At 41.5% G+C, this 22,841-nt stretch overlaps 1 protein-coding gene across 1 annotated transcript in view; it reads left to right on the forward strand.

Moving 5' to 3' along the window:
- Positions 1-421: 421 nt before the first annotated feature.
- stxbp1b (syntaxin binding protein 1b) overlaps positions 422-22,841 on the forward strand; it is a gene marked incomplete at both ends in the record, with an annotated part of 30,886 nt that continues 8,466 nt past the window's right edge. The window contains 12 exons of the mRNA XM_080739484.1: positions 422-458; positions 5,477-5,526; positions 5,916-5,997; positions 7,690-7,766; positions 9,882-9,960; positions 10,910-11,013; positions 17,013-17,161; positions 18,381-18,465; positions 19,990-20,120; positions 20,582-20,689; positions 21,557-21,617; positions 21,934-21,999. Of these exons, the coding sequence (XP_080595610.1) occupies positions 422-458; positions 5,477-5,526; positions 5,916-5,997; positions 7,690-7,766; positions 9,882-9,960; positions 10,910-11,013; positions 17,013-17,161; positions 18,381-18,465; positions 19,990-20,120; positions 20,582-20,689; positions 21,557-21,617; positions 21,934-21,999 (1,029 nt within the window). The remainder of the gene's footprint in view (positions 459-5,476; positions 5,527-5,915; positions 5,998-7,689; positions 7,767-9,881; positions 9,961-10,909; positions 11,014-17,012; positions 17,162-18,380; positions 18,466-19,989; positions 20,121-20,581; positions 20,690-21,556; positions 21,618-21,933; positions 22,000-22,841) is intronic.

The following is a 22,841-nucleotide window of genomic DNA, read 5'->3' on the forward strand; positions in this document are numbered from 1 at the left end:
AGCATTTGAGCTCACCTGCAGAAAACGGGGCAATGCGTTCCTTTAGCTAGACTCTGCTGTCCTCTAGTGGACAACTGTGGCAGTGCAACCACTATGAAAATCTATTTACGCTCTTTCTTATTAAAATCTGTTCATTTTCTTTCTTTATATTTTATATTCTGCAACCGTCTGTGGGATAATAAGTTTGGGGGGAATATTTGTAGGGCAGGATATTATTTATCACTTGTTGATAAATAAATAAAAAAGATATCAAAGTCGATCCTTTCACTGACACCGAGACTGAAAAACCAGCACCAGCATAGAATTTGTAGCGTTGGCGTGGGATTATTGCAGACGCAGTTCGGTCCCTCCCAGCCTCCAGAGCGACGTTATAGCAGAGTCGGGTCAGAGAGTGAGACGCGTCCACAGAAGAGGTCTCATCATGGCACCACTTGGACTAAAAGCCATTGTTGGAGAAAGTAAGGATAATAAATACATATATGTTTTTCTTTTCTTTTTTTCTTCTTCATATAAAGTCGATTTATGTAAGAAATCATTTCAAAGCAAGATGCGAGAAACTCCAAACAAACCATTTGTTTGAAATATTATTAGGCCTATCTAACTTGATTGTTACATGTTTGGATAGTTCATATCGGGACTTCGGGATCTACAAAATATAGGCCTAATTATTGCACAACGGCACACACTGTAAATAGACGCGCGCAACAAGGCAGTGGCGCGCAGGTTGATTTTCCAAAAACAGAAAACATTAGTCTATTGTGATTAATTTGAAGGTTTGATGCTGTTTTGTTTGGGTCGCGATCTCCATTCGATAGTTTAGGCATGTCTTTGGAGCTCAAGCATGGCGACCTGGTTTTGCGCAAATCCACACGCGCTAATCTTATAGTCCTTGCCGGATTAAATTCTTCATTGACATTCTTCTCGGGTAAGAGAACTGTAACCACGATTAAAGTGTGTGACAACAGTGTCACTGTAACACGTGAGGATGTGAGGACAAAAGTTCCTTTCCACTAGGCCTACTGTAGCCTACCTATTCAATTTAACCATAATCGAATGCAGATCAGTCAGTCAGTCAGTCACTATTATTTGCATTACGTTCTTTGCGTCGATGTGGCTGTGGCGATGCTGTAGAAACCTGCGTGTGTGTGTTTCCCCTGACTCATGATGTTGAAACTCAATAGCCACATATACTTTCTCATTTGATCCTCATGCTGAACTCAGTAGGCCTATAGGTATTGATGAACTCAGCTGGTGAAATAACACAGTCGTCTCTTCCGTTGCCCGTTGGTATTTATTATATAGGGAGGCAGAGATTATGCTTTTGCCCCTGTCCGTGTGTGTGTCCCCGCACACATCTGACAACTCTCAGAGATTCCATTCTGATTGAGTATGGTTGCCTTCAGTTCCAAAGTTTACAGGAGGGGCCTATTATACAAAAAAGAAAACACAAATTTGGGGTCCGATCTACCCAAAGTTGAATGTGGGGTTTGCAAAAGGGCCTTTCTGTGTGGAGTTTGCATGTTCTCCTGTGTCTCCTAGGGTGTCTCCCAAAAAAACATGCAGTAATCCTGGTGCCTCCTCCTGGCCAGCCTGGGCACCTGATGGAGGGGAAAGGAACTGGTTGGAATAACGTGTTCCTTCCACGCGCTATACATCCAACCAGGGAAACTCCCCCCTGTCAGGTGAAAAGAAGCAACTTGGACTCCTCATGCATAGAAGGAAGGAAGAGGTCAGTCCGTTGTGTCCCCAGGTTGGCAGAGGGAGTGTAGCGCCCATGGATTACGTTAGATAATTGACACCGGGTGAAAAATGGGTAACAAAATTTAAAAAAAAAAAGAAAGGAAAAAAAGAAACAGGATTTATTTCACCATATAAATGGTCTTGTGAAGTTGTGACAATGTGACAATTACCATTTTTGCCTCAGAAACAATATATATCATGAATGCAACATCCAATCAACCCCGAATTTGAATCACACATGTAGCCTCTATAGAGCACACCCCCAAAAGTGCTTTCACTTCTGCCTAGGGGTGTAACGATATAGTAACTGTCAAATTTTATTTTATTTTCAACAACCTACTATATCGATATGCAAACAGCAAAATATTGTATCGTTTGGCATTGTATCGTATCGTATTGTTTTACAATGCAAATAATCGGTATTGAATCGTTTTGCAATGCAAATAATCGATTGTATGGAAACTATTAAAGTATTTGGACGTTGTATTTAGCAATTTTAAGAAAAAGAGGGGTCTAATTACTTTTACATTCCATAGAGCTACTCTTGGTCTATCGATAAATGTGTGTAATCTCGGTGTTCATGTCAAGGTGAGGGTTTGTCCATGTGTTGAAATAAAATGTCCATGTATTTGCCAGAGGATCACTGTGTTTACTATTCACTATTTTTCCCTTAAAAACTGCACTATTGACACGTTACGAACAGATTTAATTTCTTTGCTAAATAGTTACTATATCGATTTTAAATCGTTGAATCGTATCGTATTGTATCGCCATGAATGTTCCAATATCGTCCATATATCGTATCTTCAACCACGTATCGTGATGCATATTGTAACGCTATTAACATGTATCCTAGCACCCCTACTTCTGGCCTCAGGGCACCACACCACAAATGCGTAAAAAGTCCCCTGAACACTCTGACGGTGCAACCCACAACTTACACAGCCCTGGCTAGGCAACCCAGCCTGGGCGGAGAGTTGTTTATTAAGACCGATAGCTTGGTGTGCTGAATGCAAGGAGGGCACTGGAGGAAGTTCATGGAATTACTTCTTTAGATTGATTGGGAAATTCAGTTCAGTTGTGATTGGTTCCAGAGGCAAGTCTTAACCACATGGTGTTTAAGACGTTTGTTTACACCAGACGTTTGTTTACATCAGTCAGCTAGACAGACTTCCTACGGGAGACTGTGTCCTGAAAGCTGCTTGTCCCGTCCGGTACAAGCTGCCCAGTCTTGCAGGGCACCAGGGCCACTTCCACATAATCCTGTTTTGTAATTGGATAGTCACGACCCATTCACTGTATGCAGTATTGTTTGGCATTGTTAGTCAAATCCTCACTGTTCATTTCATTTTTGTTACCAGTAACATCAGAGTTACAAATGGTTACTCAGAGTCATTTGATTCATTATGTAGGCTATATACAGTAGGATAGGATGGGAGATGGCCTACAACAGAACATGTTGAAGTCAATGTTAAACATGAAAATGATTTCATCTGCTATTCAAACACAATGATGTGTGAGTCCGTGTGCTGCTGCATGTGTGAATGTGTGTCTGAGCTGGCTTTTTTCTAGAGCGGGGGCTTATTAATTTTGGCAAAAAAACAATAATGAATAGTACCAATATGACAAATGAGCTTCTCTCAATTAGGCTATGGATAACGGAACAGACCAGACCAGATCACTGGCAGTTTTCAGCTCCAAATCTGAGTACTGTAAGTGATCGAATAGGGTTTTTGTGAGGCTTGTCTTTCACATATTCATATACCGGTATATTTACAGTATGTCATGTTTCGTGTGTATCTGGGTGTTTGTACAGTATGTGTCTGTCGGTATGGTTGCCTGTGATGCTACATCCATGACACAGTAAGAGCACAGAAATAGTGGTAAGGATGGGCAGGGTAAGAGGATTGGGAAGAGATTATGTTCAGCGATTGCTATGGGCTTCTCACTAGCACAGTCAGGGGCCATCTTTTTTCTGTATATATATTTTTTCACAGGTAATCCTAAAACCTTCTTACACACATAGATATTGCAATAAACTGCACTGGCATATTGAAATGGGAATGGGAAATCATCAAAAATAATATTCCACCCCCACATGTCTGTCTGTACACAGGCCTGTCTCTTCTCTTTTGTGTCTCCATTACCTTCTGAGTCCTTATACAGTATGAGTGAGTATCACTCACAGAAATTCAGGTGTGTTTGGCGAATGACATGGTCTGTCTGTCTGTCCGTCCGTCCGTCCGTCCGTCCGTCCGTCCGTCCGTCCGTCCATCCGTCCGTCTGTATGCTTGCAAATATTGTACTAAAAAGTACAATATTTGTCTCTGAGATGTTGTGGAGTAGAAGTAAAAGTACAGATAATTGTAAATACTCCAGTAAAGTAAACAATAGCTAAAAGAGTACTAAAGTACGGTGCTTGAGGACATCTATCGTCATTGTCGGGTGGAAACCTTGTATGTCCAAAGCCGTTTGTTTTGTATTTATCATTTTTAAAATGATTTAAACTAGTGAAAACAGCCGTTCTACAGGCACAGGTGCTTGTAGATCAGCTGTTTTCACTACTTTTGTGCGACAGCCTTGTGTGATGAAGCAGTGCTTTACTTTGAGAAAAAAATTGACAAATTTGAAACTTGGAGATACGAGGTTTTTGCCCGACAGTGACGATATGTACTATTACTTTCCACCACTGCACAATGGCACAGACATCTGCGTCATGTCCCCTCCTTCTCTCTCTCCCTTACCAAAGGGGAGGGATTTGCGTGGTCAGGGTGCCATGAATGTGTGTCAAGCTGATCACGCTCTTATCTAGACAGAATTATTAATGGATGCCATATAAGAGGTCAAGCTAGCGTAGCATAGTGTAGTTCAGAGCAGGAATGGAGTTATTTCAGTTGATTATTTCAGCCAGAAATACACAATAAACAGATATTGCCATGCCGCTAATAGAAATGACCTGAAAAGTATTAGTGATAATTTAAAAAAACTGATGTCAGCAGCTCAGCACGCATGCACGCAATCGCTCTCTCTCACACGCACGCACGCACGCACGCACGCACGCACGCACACACACACAACAAAACAGCCACACAAGTACATGCATCACACGCACACATACACGCACACAAACACACCCATGCTTCCCTACACTTCTGACCTGATATACAGTATGACGTTTGTGTTTATTTGTTGTTCATTTACCGGTATGCCCATGGTTCTATAAAGTGCTTGGCAACAAAACAATGTAATTTCACTGCAATTGATATGATGTCAGTTAATATTTCAAATAGCATAATAGAAAGGTAGTGTCCACAGTCAAGTCAAGTTTAAACAATACCCGTAGTTATTGAGTATGCAGAATTAATAAAGTGTTACAATGTCAATGTTTCAGCATTGAAACTTTTATCAGTCAAAGTGTCTTTGATGGTATATGGTGCATTTATATAGCACCTTTATCCAAGGCGCTTTACATAGATTGTGCATTACATTCACCCATTCACACACACATTCATTCACCGATGGCAGAGGAAACCATGCAAGGCGCCAACCTGCTCACCCTCACCGGGAGCAACTAGGGGTTCAGAGTCTTGCTCAAGGACACTTCGACACTAACTCTGGGGAGCCCGGGATCGAACTGGGAACCCTCTGTGTTCTAATGAGGTTCAGGCATGATCTAGATCCTCTCTGTACAACCTCTATGTTGATGACTAAACTCTACTTTCTTTTCTTTCTGCAGGGATAATGAACGATGTCATAAAGAAGGCAAGAGAGAAAGGACAATGGAAGGTATGGGTCTTTATGTTAAACTCTGTGTAGTGTGTATGCGTGCGTGCGTGCGTGCGTGCGTGCGTGCGTGCGTGCGTGTGTGTGTACGTGTGTGTGTGTGTGTGTGTGTGTGTGCGCGTGTGTGCGCGTGTGTGCGCGTGTGTGTGTGTGCTTGTGGGACCATTGGCAGAGGCTCTGTGTAACTGTCAAATTTAGCAAGTTAACACCCGCAAACTAAAACACTGTGACTGTGAATTTTTTAAGTGGAGTTGAGTGTTGAGTTGAGTGAAGAGAAAGGTGGGGCAGCTTCATGTGGGCAACAGTGTGCGTGTGCGTGTGCGTGCGGCCATATGTGTGCAAAAATGTGTGAAGGTTGCTTCTTGAAACCTTCCTTGTTTTTCCTTCTTCAGGTTCTGGTCGTGGACAAACTGGCCATGAGGATGATCTCCTCCTGCTGTAAGATGACAGACATCATGTCTGAGGGCATCACCAGTAAGTCCCCACCAATCACCACTTCAGGCCGCGACCCCCAAAATAATCATATTTTAACTGGGGACCCCCCCACCCTGACGAGCACTAAGAGTTGAGGCATTACATTTTGTATAACATGGTTCTATTGTGAAAATAGACGATCTACATGCTCACAACGCCTCACAACGCACAATTTCAGCCTCTATTATTTGACAATTTGACCAATGTACAATTGGTCATTTTAGATGTATTAACCACTTATGTTGCAATGATTTTTTCTCTTCAATGTCTCGCGTTGCCATGGTTACCATAGACTTCCATGTAATTGTGCAAGTGTGTAAAAAGTGCACGCCCATGCCTAGATGATGCACCACGTGTGTAGATGCTGTTCACAGCTTTCAAACAAAAAAATCCGCTTGGAAATCCGTTCAGGCATTCATGATTTATCAGCCATTATGTTTTCTTCAGATGTAAACAAACATGGCTGCCATGTTTGAAAGAATGGGTTGGTATGGGGGTTAAACATGCAATTTCGCGATCGCGATCATGCCTAATACATTTCTGGAGGTCCAAAAATGTTTTTTGAAAAAAAAAAAATTTTTTTTTTCTTTTTTTTTTTCTTTTTTCAAAAACGGCCCAAACTCGGGAAACTCGGGGTTGGCACAGCACTAGTACCAATACAAACTCGGGAAACTCGGGGTTGGCACCATATGTGTTAAAAAGTCCTTAAATTGTCACTTTAGACATGTGCAGATACCCTCTAACTTTTTGTTGGTTTGTTCACTGTTGAGTGACTAGACTTTTTGTTGGTTTGTTCACTGTTGAGTGAGAAAACAATGTTTCACATTAAGTTGATCATCTGGGGACCCCCCCAAATAATTTGGAGACGCCCCCTGGGGGTGCCGACCCACAGGGAGAGAACCACTGCATTATATTACATTACTTATTACAATACATTACAGAACGCAAAATTATGTTTGTCAAGTCACGTCATGTCTTCACAACACGTCACGTGACGTCATGTCTTCTTATTCTTATCAATTTCAGGAATACGCATGTCTGTGTAAAATTGCAGTTTTATTATACTGAACAATGCCGGTACTAGCTGCTCATCGATCGTGTTGTCACCTGAATAAGCTATTAATCTTAGTACCCGTGTTAGTGCCTGCCAAAGAAGTACCTGTGTTTTTACATCAAGGTCATTTTCACAGTGTCTGACCAAGCAGTTTTACGAAGACAAATGCCTGCAGCACTTGGCAATTGAATAGGTGCTGAACCTGGATACCAATTCACTAGAGGAAGAAAGATAGGATTAAACCTTGTCTGATTCTAGTGTGCGCTTGAAGGTTGTGCGCAGCACAGCATTGCCCGAGGCTGAGAGTTTAATGACTGCAGGAGCAAAACCTTTAATTGCAATATCATCACATTTTCCCACACTTTCCTTGTATCATTTCAACTCCCTGCCACTGCAAGGGATACACTATTGTATTTAATTTTATAATCATTTTTTTTGCAACTCATGCAGTATGTGGCATATTCCTCGTAATTGATTAATTGTTGGTAAAACTTCCCAAAAATTACCAGAGAGTCCTCTATTACCAGAGTAGTGCGGAGTGCGGATGAGCTTTGAATCACAGTAATTGTTTAATTAATGAGTCAAGAAATGCACCATTTGACTGATAACATTGTGTTGTGTTGTCCTGTGCTCTCCAGTTGTCGAAGACATAACCAAGAGACGTGAGCCTCTGCCCACCATGGAAGCCATCTACCTTATAACACCCTCAGATGAAGTAGGTTAAAGTACAGTATATGCCAGAAATAGCTGATCTACGATTTCACTCAATGTCGACTCGCAATATGACACATTTGCAAGAGAGCAAATTATAACTCAGTGAAATTTGGATCACACTAAGCTGGAAAATCCCCATTTTCCCCCTGAGAAAGGGTAGAATATGTTCCACAAAAGTATATTTGTACCTTCTCTGAGTAACTTAACTGAAGATTTTACTGTGCAGTTTGCTGTGACCAGTGTTGCCAGACGTACGATAATTATCGTATTTGTACGATAATTTGACCCTCTGTACGATGTACGATCAATAATTCCAAAAATGCCCAAATGTACGATAATTTCGGCATATCATCAAAAAGAGCGTGAATTCACTATTTTCCCTGGCAGCTGATCTGGGATCTGGTTTGGCTTCTCAAAATAAGCCAGGAAATCAGTCAATCTGACCCTAGATCTGTACTTGGAGGCGTTAAAAACACTGGTTGCATCTTTCCAGACCAGTTTCAGGCTTTTATTTGTGTAAGCTCCAAGAAGTTGCCTGCCTCCACGCAGCATATCTGATGCGTTTTTGTCACGCAGGAGTCTGAAACGAGGTCGTTTCTTACACTAAAGACGCATTTTTTTGGTGAAATTACGTTTTTACGCGAGTGATTTCTCTTTTTTGGCCGTGTACGATAGTTTCATGTCAAATACGATAATTCTGAGCCTCCGGTACGATAATTCAACATTTCCCATATGGTAACACTGGCTGTGACACAACATACATCCTATGATTATATTAGTGGAAGGTCAGCACAACAACTTGAAACATGTTTGATTTCCAAAATGTTTGCACTATAATTGTCTTGATGGAGCAGAATCCGTGTACCTTTCGTTCAGTTGATTGAGCAGCATGCTGTAATGTGGATGTTTGTTGAAAGTTGCAGTCATTAAGTGTTACAATAGTTGCGGATTTAATGATTAACTACTTTGACTTGCTCTACTAGCTTTAACTTAGTCTGGGATCACTTCACTTTTCGGGCTTGTAACCGGTCTGGAGCGGAAACCACAAAACGTCATGTTGTAGTACTCAAAGGACTACAATTTGGCCGGAACTATCCACCGGAAACAGTTTAACCCAAAATAATTCCCCTGCGCTCAAGGACATACTTTTAGGGCCTACCTAATAAACTCTGTGATGCGGAGTAGTTTTGCTTTTGAAAACATTGTTTGGTATATGCATCTTTTAATCCAACTGTTAGCGACTGGCAAGACTACACAAGGCTACTCGAGCATTTTAATAGGGATTGGGGAAACAAACGGAGGGAACCAAATCAAATCGACGCCGCTTCTTCTTCTTTAACTATACTGTTTAGTTGTCTCCGCCAGGCTGAAAGGCATGGCCGAGACTATGTTTCTCCCCCTGTCCGTCCATCCGTGATTGTGTCCATCCGTCCATCCGTGTGTGTCGCTCCGTCCATCTGTTACCAGCTAATCTCCGGTCACTGCCAAACTGTGCACACACACTCCCTGGATGCCAATTCAGAACCTGAATCAGAATCATATCTGCCTTTTATAGCTCCACCAGGAGGCCGACTTATGTAAAACACATTCAGATTTTATCGAAACATCACGCAAATCAGTACACAGTATCTCTATAGTCATGTGATCAAGACGGATCTGTTCGATATTTCATATTTCATCCTAATTGGCTTACATTGGCTTCCAAAGTTTGTAGGATTGGTTAGTTTTGAACAAATGCCTCAAATCATGAACGCAGCTTGCGATTTCCGTGAAATGTTGCACGCACATTCACACACAGTCAAGGAACAAGTATGACACCCTTTTCACATTGGCCTGTTATAGAGCACCACCAGCAGGTCGCCTTTTGCAAAACACGTTTTTGCCTCAAATCATGCATGCAGTGTCCGATTTGTGAAAGGTCAAAGTAGACATGGCACCCTTTTCACATTGGCCTATTACAGCGCCACCAGGAGGGCACAATAACCTACCCGACCTGGTGGAGCCTGTGCTCGGAAGAGCACTGCTTCTAGTTATGGTTTCTAGTTTGAGCTATATTTTACGTATGAAAGGTACTATCCAAATAGTTCATCATCCATTGTCCTGTGTTCTGTTCCAGTCTGTTGATGCACTAATAGACGACTTCAGAGACCCGAAGGCCCCGATGTACAGAGGCTCACACGTCTTCTTCACGGACAGTAAGTAAACGACTTCCAAAATGGAGATTGAACAGAATCTGGACTCTATGGAAGGGTTTGGGTCCAAAATGAGATATTCACCATTTGCAATTGCAAAACAGCTTTTATTCTATGCTTTTATAGACTCGATAATCAATATTTAATGGTGAACTTTCAGGTCATGATTTTATTAAAACTGGACTGAATAGAAAAATAAATTTGCTTTCATATTAAACACAAAGCCCCAGTTGTTATGCCAGCAAACTATAGACATATTTTCCTCCTTTATTGAAAAAGAAAATAAGTTCTATTCCTCTCCTGAGCTTTTTTTTTCTTTCAAATGGCTTTGACTTTTACTCCTTATGCCAAATTCATACTCTCTATCATATGACAGTGCCTCACGCTGAAAATAAATAGTGCGTATGCGCATGACATCATCATCATCATACCCGGAAGTTATGCGGGAACGCCAACTGTGTGGCAAAATAAAACTACTCTCTGGCCTTGACAGCCCATACATCCAAACAGAAAAGTCCTATCTGATTGCATTAAACAACGTTAAACAACGTTAAACTCACTTTGCCACTCACTTTGCCACTCGATTTGCCATTCACTTTATGCATGCGCATACCCTCTATACAAGCTTTGTACTAGATTGTTGTAGTTTTTATGTTGTAGATTTTTGGCACATGACGTCACATGGCCAAGGATAAATCAGCCTTTAACGTAGGCTGCTTGCAGAGTTGGGGATCTACTGTAGGAACTGACTCATATAGTACTAATACAATACGTAAATGTAAGAATACATTATGCAGCTCCTTACACCAGACTAATGGTGTCTTAATTGGTACGGTACAGCTATTTAGTTTTCATTACATAAATGCTGGTTCAATTACTGACAATGTAACAGCTGTTTTAAATTCTATCCTCAGTCCTGTCTCTCATCGTTTGTCGTTACTGCTCTTCACAGCAATCCCAGACACACTGTTCGGTCTGTTGACCAAATCCCGCGCCTCCAAAACCATGAAGGCCTTGACTGAGATCCATGTCTCCTTTCTGCCCTATGAGTCACAGGTGAGAGAGAGTGTGTGTGAGTGCATCATTTTAAAATTGTCATGCCACAGGCCTATTTCCTCATAGCTATTTGTCATTCGGTATATATCCCATTTTCTTCTTCTAAAAATGGTGCACTTAAATGTTAAAAATCTGTAATAATGTTGACTCAACGATACGTACTGATCAGGACAAGTCTTCCTATTCGCATGTTTTCCAAAGGAGAAACTGGGGAAAAGAAAAACACATAGGCAACATACAGTAGGCACATATTAACCACAATGAAATTAAAATCATGGCACTTTCTTTAAAGAATTGATGTGGTCAAATACAGACAGGGGTGTCACTCTAAATTCTGGGCCCTACCGGTAGGTACAAGGATTCACTGCGGGCCCCCCATGCATGTTCTTTATAGGGGGAGGGGGTTTAACCCATTTAGACTGGGAACGCATTAAGCAGCATTATTTTGTGCTTTAACTATTGAAAATTAGCAGATATACAAGCTCACAGCTCACAAGTCTTTGAATATTACAAATCCTTCTAAGGTTTTTGGAAGAACCTATGTTTCTATGTCAGTGGTGCTCAAACTTTCTCATGTGAAGGACCCCCAAAATGATATGTATGTGGCCACAGACCCCCATCTCAAAATATCTAGTTCCAGGGACCCCAAGAAGCAAACTTTGAGTTACAAATGTTTGCTTAAATACATATATTCAAAGATTTGCAGCACTCTCTGTGCCACGCTGCGAGCTTGTATATCTGCTATTTTTTAATAGCTAAAGTATAAAATTAAGGCCCCTCCACCTTGGGCTCTAGTAACTCAGTCCCACTTTTCCCCCCCTTGTGACACCCCTGTATACAGATGGCGACTGCGGTTTTCCCGGTGAACCTGAGCGCAACTGTGGGGGCGTGGGAGTGTGGAGTATAATATAGCTTTATGTATTGAGAGGCACTCTTGCCGATTTCGTAAGAGACTCGTCGCCAATTGCAAGATATTTAAAAGTTATTTGGGGCTATGATGATAACCCCTTCTTCTCATTATTAGACTAAGGATTTATATTGTCTTGTATTATTGTTTACAACCACAATTATTCACGTGTGGTAAGATCGCGGTTCCACTAGTTTTACTAGTAGACTAGTGTAGGCCTAGAAGCCTTTCCCGAAGTTAATTTAATGTTTTCTATAATGATTTCCTTTATCCTCATCTAATCTTGTGCTAATGCACACAACTGTTTTCACCAGGTTTTAAGGCCTAGTAGGCTTTTCAGAAGTTAATTTAATGTTTTCCCTTTAATGATTTCCTTTATCGTCATCTTGCGATAATGCACGCAACCGTTTTTGCCAGGTTTAAGGTCTTATTTGAGTTGTTTCTCATAAGCCCGCGACCCTCCTTGCCCATCGGCCCCCACCGTTGTGCTTAGGTTCACCGGGAAAACCGCGGTCGCATACAGATGATGTGTTGGAGTCAGACATCTTTGTCTGTCACCCAGTAGGGCTGAGAGACAGTGGGAGAAGGACTGCTGACTGTGGTTTCCCTCCCTGATGGAATGTTCCAGATCGGCTTTAGTTTCCAATCCTCAACTGTTGTCCTCTAGATTTAATCCCGAGGGGGAGGGAGAGAGATGCAACGCTGGCCTCCCAACTCCTCCCACCCTCCCCTTCCTTCTTAATCCTGTATGCCATTGGCTGAATGAAGCGATGCTGGGGTCTGTGGCCAATGGGAGACGCATTGTTGGAACGGGAAGCAATGAGATTGTTGTCATCATGTGATGGACACAATAACAGATGGGCCCATTTGTGTGTGTGTGTGTGTGTGTGTGTGTGTGTGTGTGTGTGTGTGTGTGTGTGTGTGTGTGTGTGTGTGTGTGTGTGTGTGTGTGAGACGTGAGTGACATGAGTGACGTGAGTGACGTGATTGTGTATGTGTGTGTTAACAGCAGTGGTGTTTTGGTCGTTGTACAGGACAGCACGGCGGGTGGCAGAGTAATTTTTTCACTCGCAGGTACAGTTGAGAGAGAGATTAAGCGGGGACCCCCAAAACCTCTTAATATACATATAGTTTCATCTTTTGACAGCACAATCATCAGTGTATTTTGGATTCATGTCAGTGTTTGTTTTCAGATATTTAACCACTTGAACCGTCAATACTTAAAAAACTTGACCTTTCACTCTGTACTTAGTCTGCTCTTTTTCCCCTCTACGCCAAAGATCTTTGCCGAAAATAGCCGATTTACAAGCTCACAATGCCTCACAGCGTGAGGCGTTGTGAGCTTGTGAGCTTTGGCTATTTTTGGCTAAAGTTCTCTGAATATGGACACTAGGGTTCAGATGGTTAATATAAAAAAGGAGAAAAAAATGTTTCTATCACACAAAGATTTGGAGGACCCCCTGTAGTAACTCTGAGGACCCCCTAGGGGTCCCGGACCCCCTGTTGAAGACCCATGATATAGAGTATATAGCAGTTAACAGTTAAGGCGCATACAATTATTGATGTAATTAAAATACCGTACCGCCGGAAAATAAATCACCATTACACCACTGGTTAACAGTAATGTAGTTGTCTCTGGAGAGGTATACTCTAATTTTGCAAAACGTTTCAACATGGCCCGCCCATGCTGTAAGGCAGAAGTAGACTAACAGGCGGCCCGTGGACCAACTGGCCCACCAGTGATAATGTCAGGCCCGGCTTATAATAGTTTGTAAAAAATGTATAATATCTAATGACAGTCCCACATATACAGTACTGTAGGCTACAATGTGTGCGTACAAAGTCTACCCTAGCTCTGGTCCATAGCTTTAGAAGGAGTTCTCTATGTCAGTGATGATGATCCCTTGCGAGCGCAGGAAACGATGTGCACCTCTCGTCTATAGTAAAAAATAAGAAAAACAGTTTCGCTACTCACCAAATCAAAGACGGCTTTTGGGAGTTGAAAGCCTACTTTCCTTAGTGGGAACACTCTATCTAAAATACACTTTTTGGACAGAAAAGAAAATATTTAACCGAAAATCTAAGAGCCCCTACAGATCTTGTCAATAGAAATTTCCATTGACCAGATTTTCACCTTCCGGTGAAATATTTTCTTTTCTGTCCAAAAAGTGTATTTAGACGCGAGGTGGGGGGCTCTGAGTGTTCCCACTAAGGAAAGTAGGCTTACAACTCCCAAAAGGTGTCTTTTTTTGGTGAGTAGCGAAACTGTATTTTTGATGCTATGGACCAGTGATAAGTCTACCCCTACCTGAAGACTTCTTATTGTATTTGCATCCATATTTAGAGTAAATGATAGGCACGTGTATTGGGCAGTGAGCTACACTATGGTGCCTAACCTGTGCTATCAGCAGAGCGGATAGGGTGAATGCATAGTTCTCACACACGCGCACCTTGGCTTAAACAATACATTTGCATCTCTCCGAAGATACCTGGAACAAGGAAAGGACTGTTTGAAATGGAATGACTGTTAAAATGATTTCTTTTTTTAAACCTTTTAATTAACTAAATGTCACAAATGTCACAATTGTCACATTCCAGGAAGTGGCACAAATGTCACATTCCAGGAAGTGGCCAGCAAAAATTATTTAACAAGCATTTCTATCTGTACTGTACATGTAACATTTGTGTGTGTGTGTGTGTGTGTGTGTGTGTGTGTGTGTGTGTGTGTGTGTGTGTGTGTGTGTGTGTGTGTGTGTAATATATATATATATATATATATATATATATATATATATATATATATATATATATTAGGGGTGCAAAATATCGAACAAAAATCGGTGTGCCGAAACGAATAACCCTGTACCGAACCTGTAATGAACAATGTTTTTTATTGCCGAACTAAAATACACCAGGAGTTTCACACCAACATATTAAGCTTGTGCACGTTACCCATCCACAACAATACCACTCCACATCCACATTCCACTGGAACCCCAACCCCCTCAAGGACCCCTAGGGGTCTGCAGAGCACACTACCCTTGAGGTTGGGTACCGTATTGTTCAAAGTTAAAACAAAAACATACGTAGTTATAAAAATACATTTATAAATCAAGGACATTTCTGTTTATTTTTTGTATCAAAAAAGTATCGAACCGTGACACCAAAATATCAAACCGAACCGTACATTTTGTAAACAGTTGCACCCATATATACATTAAAAAGAACTTATACAGTGTATGTTGTGTGTGTATATATATATATATATATATATATATATATATATATATATATATATATATATATATATATATATATACACACACAACATACACTGTATAAGTTCTTTTTCATCCCAATTTAAATTTAGTGACATGATTAATTGACTGATTAATTGAAACAGATTTCATACCTCATTCATTTCATTTCAAACACTGGGTGGCTACACTGTGTTTTAAAAAGAGTATTCATCATCATCATCATCATGGGAGAGATGGAAAGAGCAATTGCCTCATATTTGTCACTCGAAACCGTTGGCTCTGTGTAACCGTCATATTTAGCAAGTTAACACCCGCAAACTATAACACTGTGACAGCTATTTTTTAAGTGGAGAAAAGTGTTGAGTTGAGTGAAGAGAAAGGTGGGGCAGCTACATGTGGGCAACGCTGTGTGTGTGTGTGTGTGTGTGTGTGTGTGTGTGTGTGTGTGTGTGTGTGTGTGTGTGTGTGTGTGTGTGTGTGTGTGTGTGTGTGTATGTGTATTTGAGTGTGATGCTTGTATTTTTGTTTGTTTATTGCACGTTTGGAAATGTGCATTTCCTCTCTAGACGTGGAGGGAGATGAATAAATGGGTGTTCATCATCACTCATCCTTTTTTTCCCCTTCTCTTTAATCGTGTGAAGTTGTGGGCTCATTGGCCATCAGTTTTGTCCAAATTCTTTATCCTTGATTGAAGAATGTATTAGAAGATTGCAATAGAAACAATACAGTTTCATGACAGTACAAATCACTGGTACAAGGTCAACTAAAAGGAGATCCGAGGGGGGAGCATGGGGCTTAGTCTATTTACAAGTCACGGGTAGCAGCCGCCTGAAGGTGACTTTTCATACCGATTTTGAAGGAGGCTAGGGATTTGCTCTCCTTTAAGGCTTGTGGGAGGGCGTTCCACATGTTGATGGTGTAGCAGGAGAACGAGTTAGAGCCTTGTTTAGTGTTAAATCTACGTTGATGATGATTAGTGGAGCTGCCTCTGGTGTTGTGATCATGAACATCCTTGACCTTTAAGAAGTAGTTTGTCAGGTACATGGGTATCTTGGAGGTGTAGTGTATCTTGTACACCAGGCCCATTGCAAGATGCTGTACTCTGTCAGCTACTTTGAGCCACCCCACGCTTTCGTGGTGATGATCGGTAAGGTGGGCCCGAGGAGGAAGACCAAGCACAACCCTAATTAGTTTGTTCTGGGCTGTTTGGAGCTTTAACTTTAAGGCAGCTGGGGCATCACGATACCAGACAAGGACTCCGTAATCAATGAGGGGCCCAATAAGAGCACCTAACCCTGTGTTTGGGGCCTGTGTTTGGAACCAAATGGACCTGTTGCCAATTTAGACCCGGCTAAAGGAACCGAGTCCCTGAAATCCACTTTGACATCCACTGTTATACACAACCAGAACCATACAGTAGCTACCAAGTAATATAGTTCCTATGACCCTAAAATTAACCTTTAAGACAGAAGTGCAAGTGAAACAAATGGAGAGGAGAACCAAGAAGAGGGTGGGGTGGCAGGAATATCTTTCTTTCACGTTGCGCGAAATGTGCACTGTCTACGGCAGTGGTCCTCAACCTTTTCAGTCCTCGACCGCTCAAAATAATCATGTTTTAGCTGGGGACCCCCCACCTTGCACAAGCAATTGGAATTGCAGGAGTTGGCATTACATTTAGTTTGACTCAATCTATTCCATTGTGAAAATAGCCGATCTACATGCTCACAACGCCTCGCGTTGCGAGGCGTTGTGAGCATGTAGATCTGCTATTTTCACAATTCTGGCCTCTAATATTTGACAATTTAACCAGTGTTTGATGTCTTGCCTTGCAGGTCTTCTCCCTGGACAAAGTGGACGCCTTCCAGGATTTCTACAGCCCTTTCAAGGCGGACGTGAAGAACAACATGTTGGAGCGCTGTGCGGAGCAGATCGCCACCTTATGTGCCAGCCTGAAGGAGTACCCTGGAGTCCGATACAGAGCGTAAGAGCAGCTCACTCACTCTGTGCTTTTATTGCAGTGGTTCTCACCCTTTTCAGGCCGCGACCCTCAAAATAATCATATTTTAACTGGGGACCCCCCCCCCCCCCCCCCCCACCCTGACGAGCCTTAAGAGTTGAGGCATTACATTTTGTACAACACGGTTCTATTGTGAAAATAGCAGATCTACATGCTCACAACGCCTCGCGGTGTGAGAATGTAGTGTGGTGGCAGAAATGTATAGAGTAACACTAACAAATATGTGTATTATGTACTTGTTTTCCTTCCATTCAATCTCATTGAATGGATGGAAATTAATTAATGTTCCACAAGGATGAAGGATTTGAAGGATTGACAAAGATTTATTTAAAATGCAAAAAGTTGAACAGAGTATCAGCATTACAGATCCTTGAGGAGCCAGGCTTCTGGCCTCCTCCCGACAGCCCTCTCTGGACACAAGCCTCCCTCTGCCTCATTTTCAGTCTTATACTCTCTTTCTAACAGAGACGCTATGCTAAACATGGTCTTATAAGGACATGTACTAATGATAAAGCAACATAGACACAGTTACAAAAATACAGTTTTGCTGATAGAGTGAAGTAAGCATAGATGGTGGGGGGGGGGGGGGGGGACAGCTGTATAGTTGAGTTGAATTAGCATGTGCACTGGCTGGTTGACCATCCATTCCATGAGATTGAATAGATGGAAAACAAGTAGTATACAGAATTACACATATTTGTTACTCTATACATTTCTGCCACCACAGTAGATCAGCTATTTTCACAATTTCTGCCTCTAATATTTGACAATTTGACCAATGTTTAATTTGTCATTTTAGAGATATTAAAAAGTCCTTAAATTGTCACTTTAGAAATGTGCAGATACGCTCTATACACTTATACTGCATGTTGGTTTGTTTACTGTTGAGTGAGAAAACAATGTTTCACATTTAGTTAATCATCTGGGGACCACCCAAAATTATTTGGGGACCCCCCTGGGGGTCCCGACCCACAGGTTGAGTACCACTGCTCTATTGAGAACATTCAGTCGCTGAGTCTGAAAACACCAGTGGTGGAAAAAGTCAATTTAAAAGTATCAATACTGCAATGTAGAAACACCTTTCTTACAAGTAAAAGTCGGGTAATCAAAATGTACTTGAGGAAAAGTACAAAAGTATTGGTATCAAAATGTACTTGTGTGTCTGTCTTGCGTCTTGGCTCAGGGAGTACAAAGACTGTGGCGTTCTGGCCCAGATGCTTCAAGAGAAACTGGACGGCTACAAGGCTGACGACCCAACCTTGGGAGAGGTAAAGTCCTTATTCTGAGAACTTTAGCCAAAAATAGCAGATCTACAAGCTCACTATTTTTGGCAAAGAGGTTTGGTGTAGACTAGAGGGGAAAAAGAGCAGACTAAGTACAGAGTGAATGGTCAACTTCATTAAGTATTGACGATTCAAGTGGTTAAATATCTGAAAACACGAATTGACATGAATCCAAAATCACTGATGATTGTGCTATCAAACAATTAAACTATATGGAATCTCTGAAAAGGTTATGGGGGTCCCTGCTTCATCTCTCTCTCAACTAAGGGGTCCTTGGCCTGAAAACGTTGAAGATCCCTGAGCTACAGTATTATTATCACCATGCCTGGGTCAGAGAGGATTTGCACATACTCCTGGATATAATATCAAGTTACAGAAAACACATACCGTATATTGCTGGAAACAATCCATGTCTTACAGCCCCTCGCAGATCTCTGTTTATTTTACGTTTGTTGTGGCTTTCCGAATTTGTAATGTTTGTTTTAGCCAGATGGCTACATTGCAAAATGGGGTAAAGGGGACAATAGTTTCAAATCAATTGGCAGTCACTGCAATAATTAATTGCCCTTCAATTACTCTTCTGCGATGTTTGTATTGTCCTATATGTGGAAAGCCCTGCCCATCTCATACCGTACATTGTTTAAAACCAACACTTTAATTAAACAACACATTATTTTCAAATGCCATTTCACACAGGTCTGCCCATATAACCGATTGACTTTAATGTCTTTATTAATGGCTTAAAAACTCACATAGTCAATAACCAATTTATTCAGTGTCACAGCGGTGTTGACCCACTGCTCACAGAGAATAAACGATGCTTTGACAGTGTGAAGGATGTCAGAGGTTTTACAGCAGCCTTTGATGGACCCACTTTGACATGTGTTTACAGCCTCGGCTTAGAACTATTGAATGATGAAGCTATTTTTCCTCCTAAAACGAATCTGCACTGCAGCATTAAAAAAATGAAATTCTACAAGCTTTTTAAAAGGCTAGGGAAGAAGAAATATTTTCCCAAACATTTTCAAAAATAGTGAAAATAGCAGATTTACAAGCTCCCAACGCATCATATCACAATATTGATCTAATATTGATGTTGTGATATGACATAAAGTGTTGGCTTTTGATGTGACGCATTGTGAGCTTATACAGTAGATCTGCGATTTTTGCTGTCCTATATTAAATTACCTATGGGGGATGATTGGGACAGACTGGCACAAACACCGTTCATGGGTTTGTTTGAGAATAGCTACACCAGAGGCCGCATGTGTGGCCCCCAGGAGCCCTATCAGAGACCCATGGGTGCTACAGGCACACCATTGCTCCAGGCCGCACCAAACCTGGCACAGACATTGTTGAAAATGTTTGGGAAAATAAATACATTTGACTATCATCAATATCAAGGTATTTGGTCCGAAAATATTTGTGATATTTGATTTAGCCCATGTTACCCAACACTACCAAAACAGTATGTGAAGTTAAAGGTCTGTGGTGTCTGTTTGTGTCCAGGGTCCAGACAAATCCCGAACCCAGTTGCTGATCCTGGACCGTGGCTTTGACCCAGTGTCTCCTCTCCTGCACGAACTCACCCTACAGGCCATGGGCTACGACCTGCTGGGAATAGAGAACGACGTCTACTCGTAACCACATTACATTATTAAGATTTTATGGCGACTAAATATACAGTTGATTTAGTCAACTAAAATCTATTTTGGCAGGCCTTGATGGCATGGTAATGAATGATTTTGCACTTGGTTGCGTGCTGAAAATCTACAGCCGATCTACAGCCGATCTACAAGCTCACAACGCGTCACGTTGTGAGCTTGTAGATCTGCTATTTTCAGCACGCAACACCTGAGAGCAACCAAACATAAAATGACTCTCTTCTCCACTTGTCCCTCCCTAACATTTTAGTCTATTAGTTCTTATTTTGTTGACGGAATTGTCAATATATTTAGTCTTAGTTTTAGTCATCATAGCTTAGTTTTTATTTAGTTTTTATGTAGTTTTCGTCAGTGAAAAAAACGTAGTCGACAAACATTTTTCGTCATAGTTTTAGTCGACAAAATCAACACTGACCTCTTGGTGTGCTGTGTGTCAGGTTTGAGACCAGTGGGATGGGCGAGGTGAGGACCAAGGAGGTGCTGCTGGATGAGGACGATGACCTCTGGCTGAGTCTGAGACACAAACACATCGCTGAGGTGTCCGCGTGAGTGGCTTCCACAGCGTCATGCAAAGACACACGCGCGCGCAGGCACTCACACCAAAACATTTGGAGAGGGCAAGGGCACACACATATTGTATTCACACACCAGATCTAAACGCATGCATGCACGCACGCACGTACACACACGTGCACATGCACTCATGTACATATCAGAGAGTTGAGAGAGAGAGAGAGAGAGAGAGAGAGAGAGAGAGAGATGAGCAACATCAGTATTCCAGACTATCCAGAGCTCTTTCTCTCATAAACCACTTTTCTCTCGCCTTGACCACTGTATATTTTTCACTCTAGTTGTGGGTAGACATTAGACAAAAACACGTTCCTCATTCTATTCTCTCTTTTGTTTGCGGTTTGTTTTTCTCCCTGTGTTTCCCGTTGTTCAGTTCAGTTCAGTTAAGACCAAACCATTCCACTTAAATTCAACAGGCTTTATTCATTAGCAGTGAAATTCAACAGGCTTTTATTTTCAATCAAGGTCTCAGATCAATGTTTCCAAAGCACCAAGATAACATATCTGCTCTTTAATCTCTTCTCCCCTTCTCTCCATCTGTCTGTCTTTTACCTCTCTCTCTCTATCTCTATCTCTCTCTCTCTCTCTCTCTCTCTCTCTCTCTCTCTCTCTCTCTCTCTCTCTCTCTCTCTCTCTCCTGTTGTCTTGATCTTGGCTCATTTGGCTGCATGAGTCATGGAAATAGCAAGGGATGACCTTGAAGACCCGCTAATTGCATCTTCATCTCAAAACAGCTCACATTACCAGGAACATATGTCTTCATAACATTGTTAACATCTCCCTCCCTCTTTCTCTCTCTCTCTCTCTCTCTCTCTGTCTGTCTTTCTGACTTTCACACGCAGAGCTGTGACGAAGTCTCTGAAAGACTTCACTGCCAGTAAAAAGATGAACACTGGAGAGAAGGTAGAGGACACTCGTCTCTGTTTTCAGACTCCATCACCCTATCCCTCTGCTCATCTGTCCTTCACACAGACATATTTGAATGAAATGTCTTATGTAGCCTTCAAGTTCTTGAGCATTGTTCCAAAAACCACATAGCCGCTGCTTCAAAATAAAAGAAAGTGCAATTTTATATACAAAATGACTGGTTCCATTGAAGTAACGAAAACTAGTTTTCGTTTTGTTTTGTACTCTCTAAAATAAATCAAAAGATAATGGATATCTCACAGACTTTCTAGATATGCATTCAACATTTTTTATGTACTTGTATTTTTTTTAGACGACAATGAAGGAGCTGTCACAGATGCTCAAGAAGATGCCACAGTATCAAAAGGAACTCAGTAAGGTACAGTAGAGAAGCTTGATTCATACTTAGTTACGTGCCAGTGTCTCATGAGCAAAAACTGCTGATCCACAAGCTCACGTTGTGACGTGTTGTGAGCTTGCTATTCCTGTTGTGCGACATCGGTTCACAACTATAAGAATACATTATTGTGTATCATTATTTTAAGCTTTTATTTAAGATATACAAGCTCACAGCGCGGCACCAAGTGCCGCGCTGCAAGCTTGTAGATCTGCTATTTTTGAAAAATCGTGAAAATTAGAAGTGTCTTTTGAGTCCTTCTAAGATTTTTTGAAAAACCTATGTTTCTATTAGCAATCTCGCCAGCCATTGTCAAAGAAAAGGTCCTTTTCACTTAACTGGAGCTCAGTTAGTCTGTTCTTGAAAGACTACTGTCAGTGGTTCTCAAACCTTTTCATGTGATGGACCCCCAAAATGATATTTATTTGGCCATTTATTTGAAAATACATACAGTATATTCAAAGATTTGCACACATTTTCACGACTTTTTCAAAAATAGCAGATCTACAAGCTTGCAGCGCGGCACTCGGTGCCGCACTGTGAGCTTGTATATCTGCTATTTTTCACTGGTTAAAGCATTCAATATGTCTAGGCCTAAATAAGTATTACAGCACACATACAGGTATATGCGTATACATCTGTGCAGAGCACAGTATGTGTGTGTGCACAACACTTTTGGCTTATGCTTCCTCAGGTGATGCTTTTTGTCATCATAATATGGAGTTCTGTGGCCTAATGCACATCAACCTGGGGGTGTTTGAAATTAAAAACGTTGTGGTTCACTGGTCTAAATCAGGGGTCTAAATTAGCCTGACACCCAAAAG

This window comes from Nannobrachium achirus, assembly GCF_963921795.1.
Source record: "Nannobrachium achirus genome assembly, chromosome: 12".
Taxonomy (NCBI): Eukaryota; Metazoa; Chordata; class Actinopteri; order Myctophiformes; family Myctophidae; genus Nannobrachium; species Nannobrachium achirus.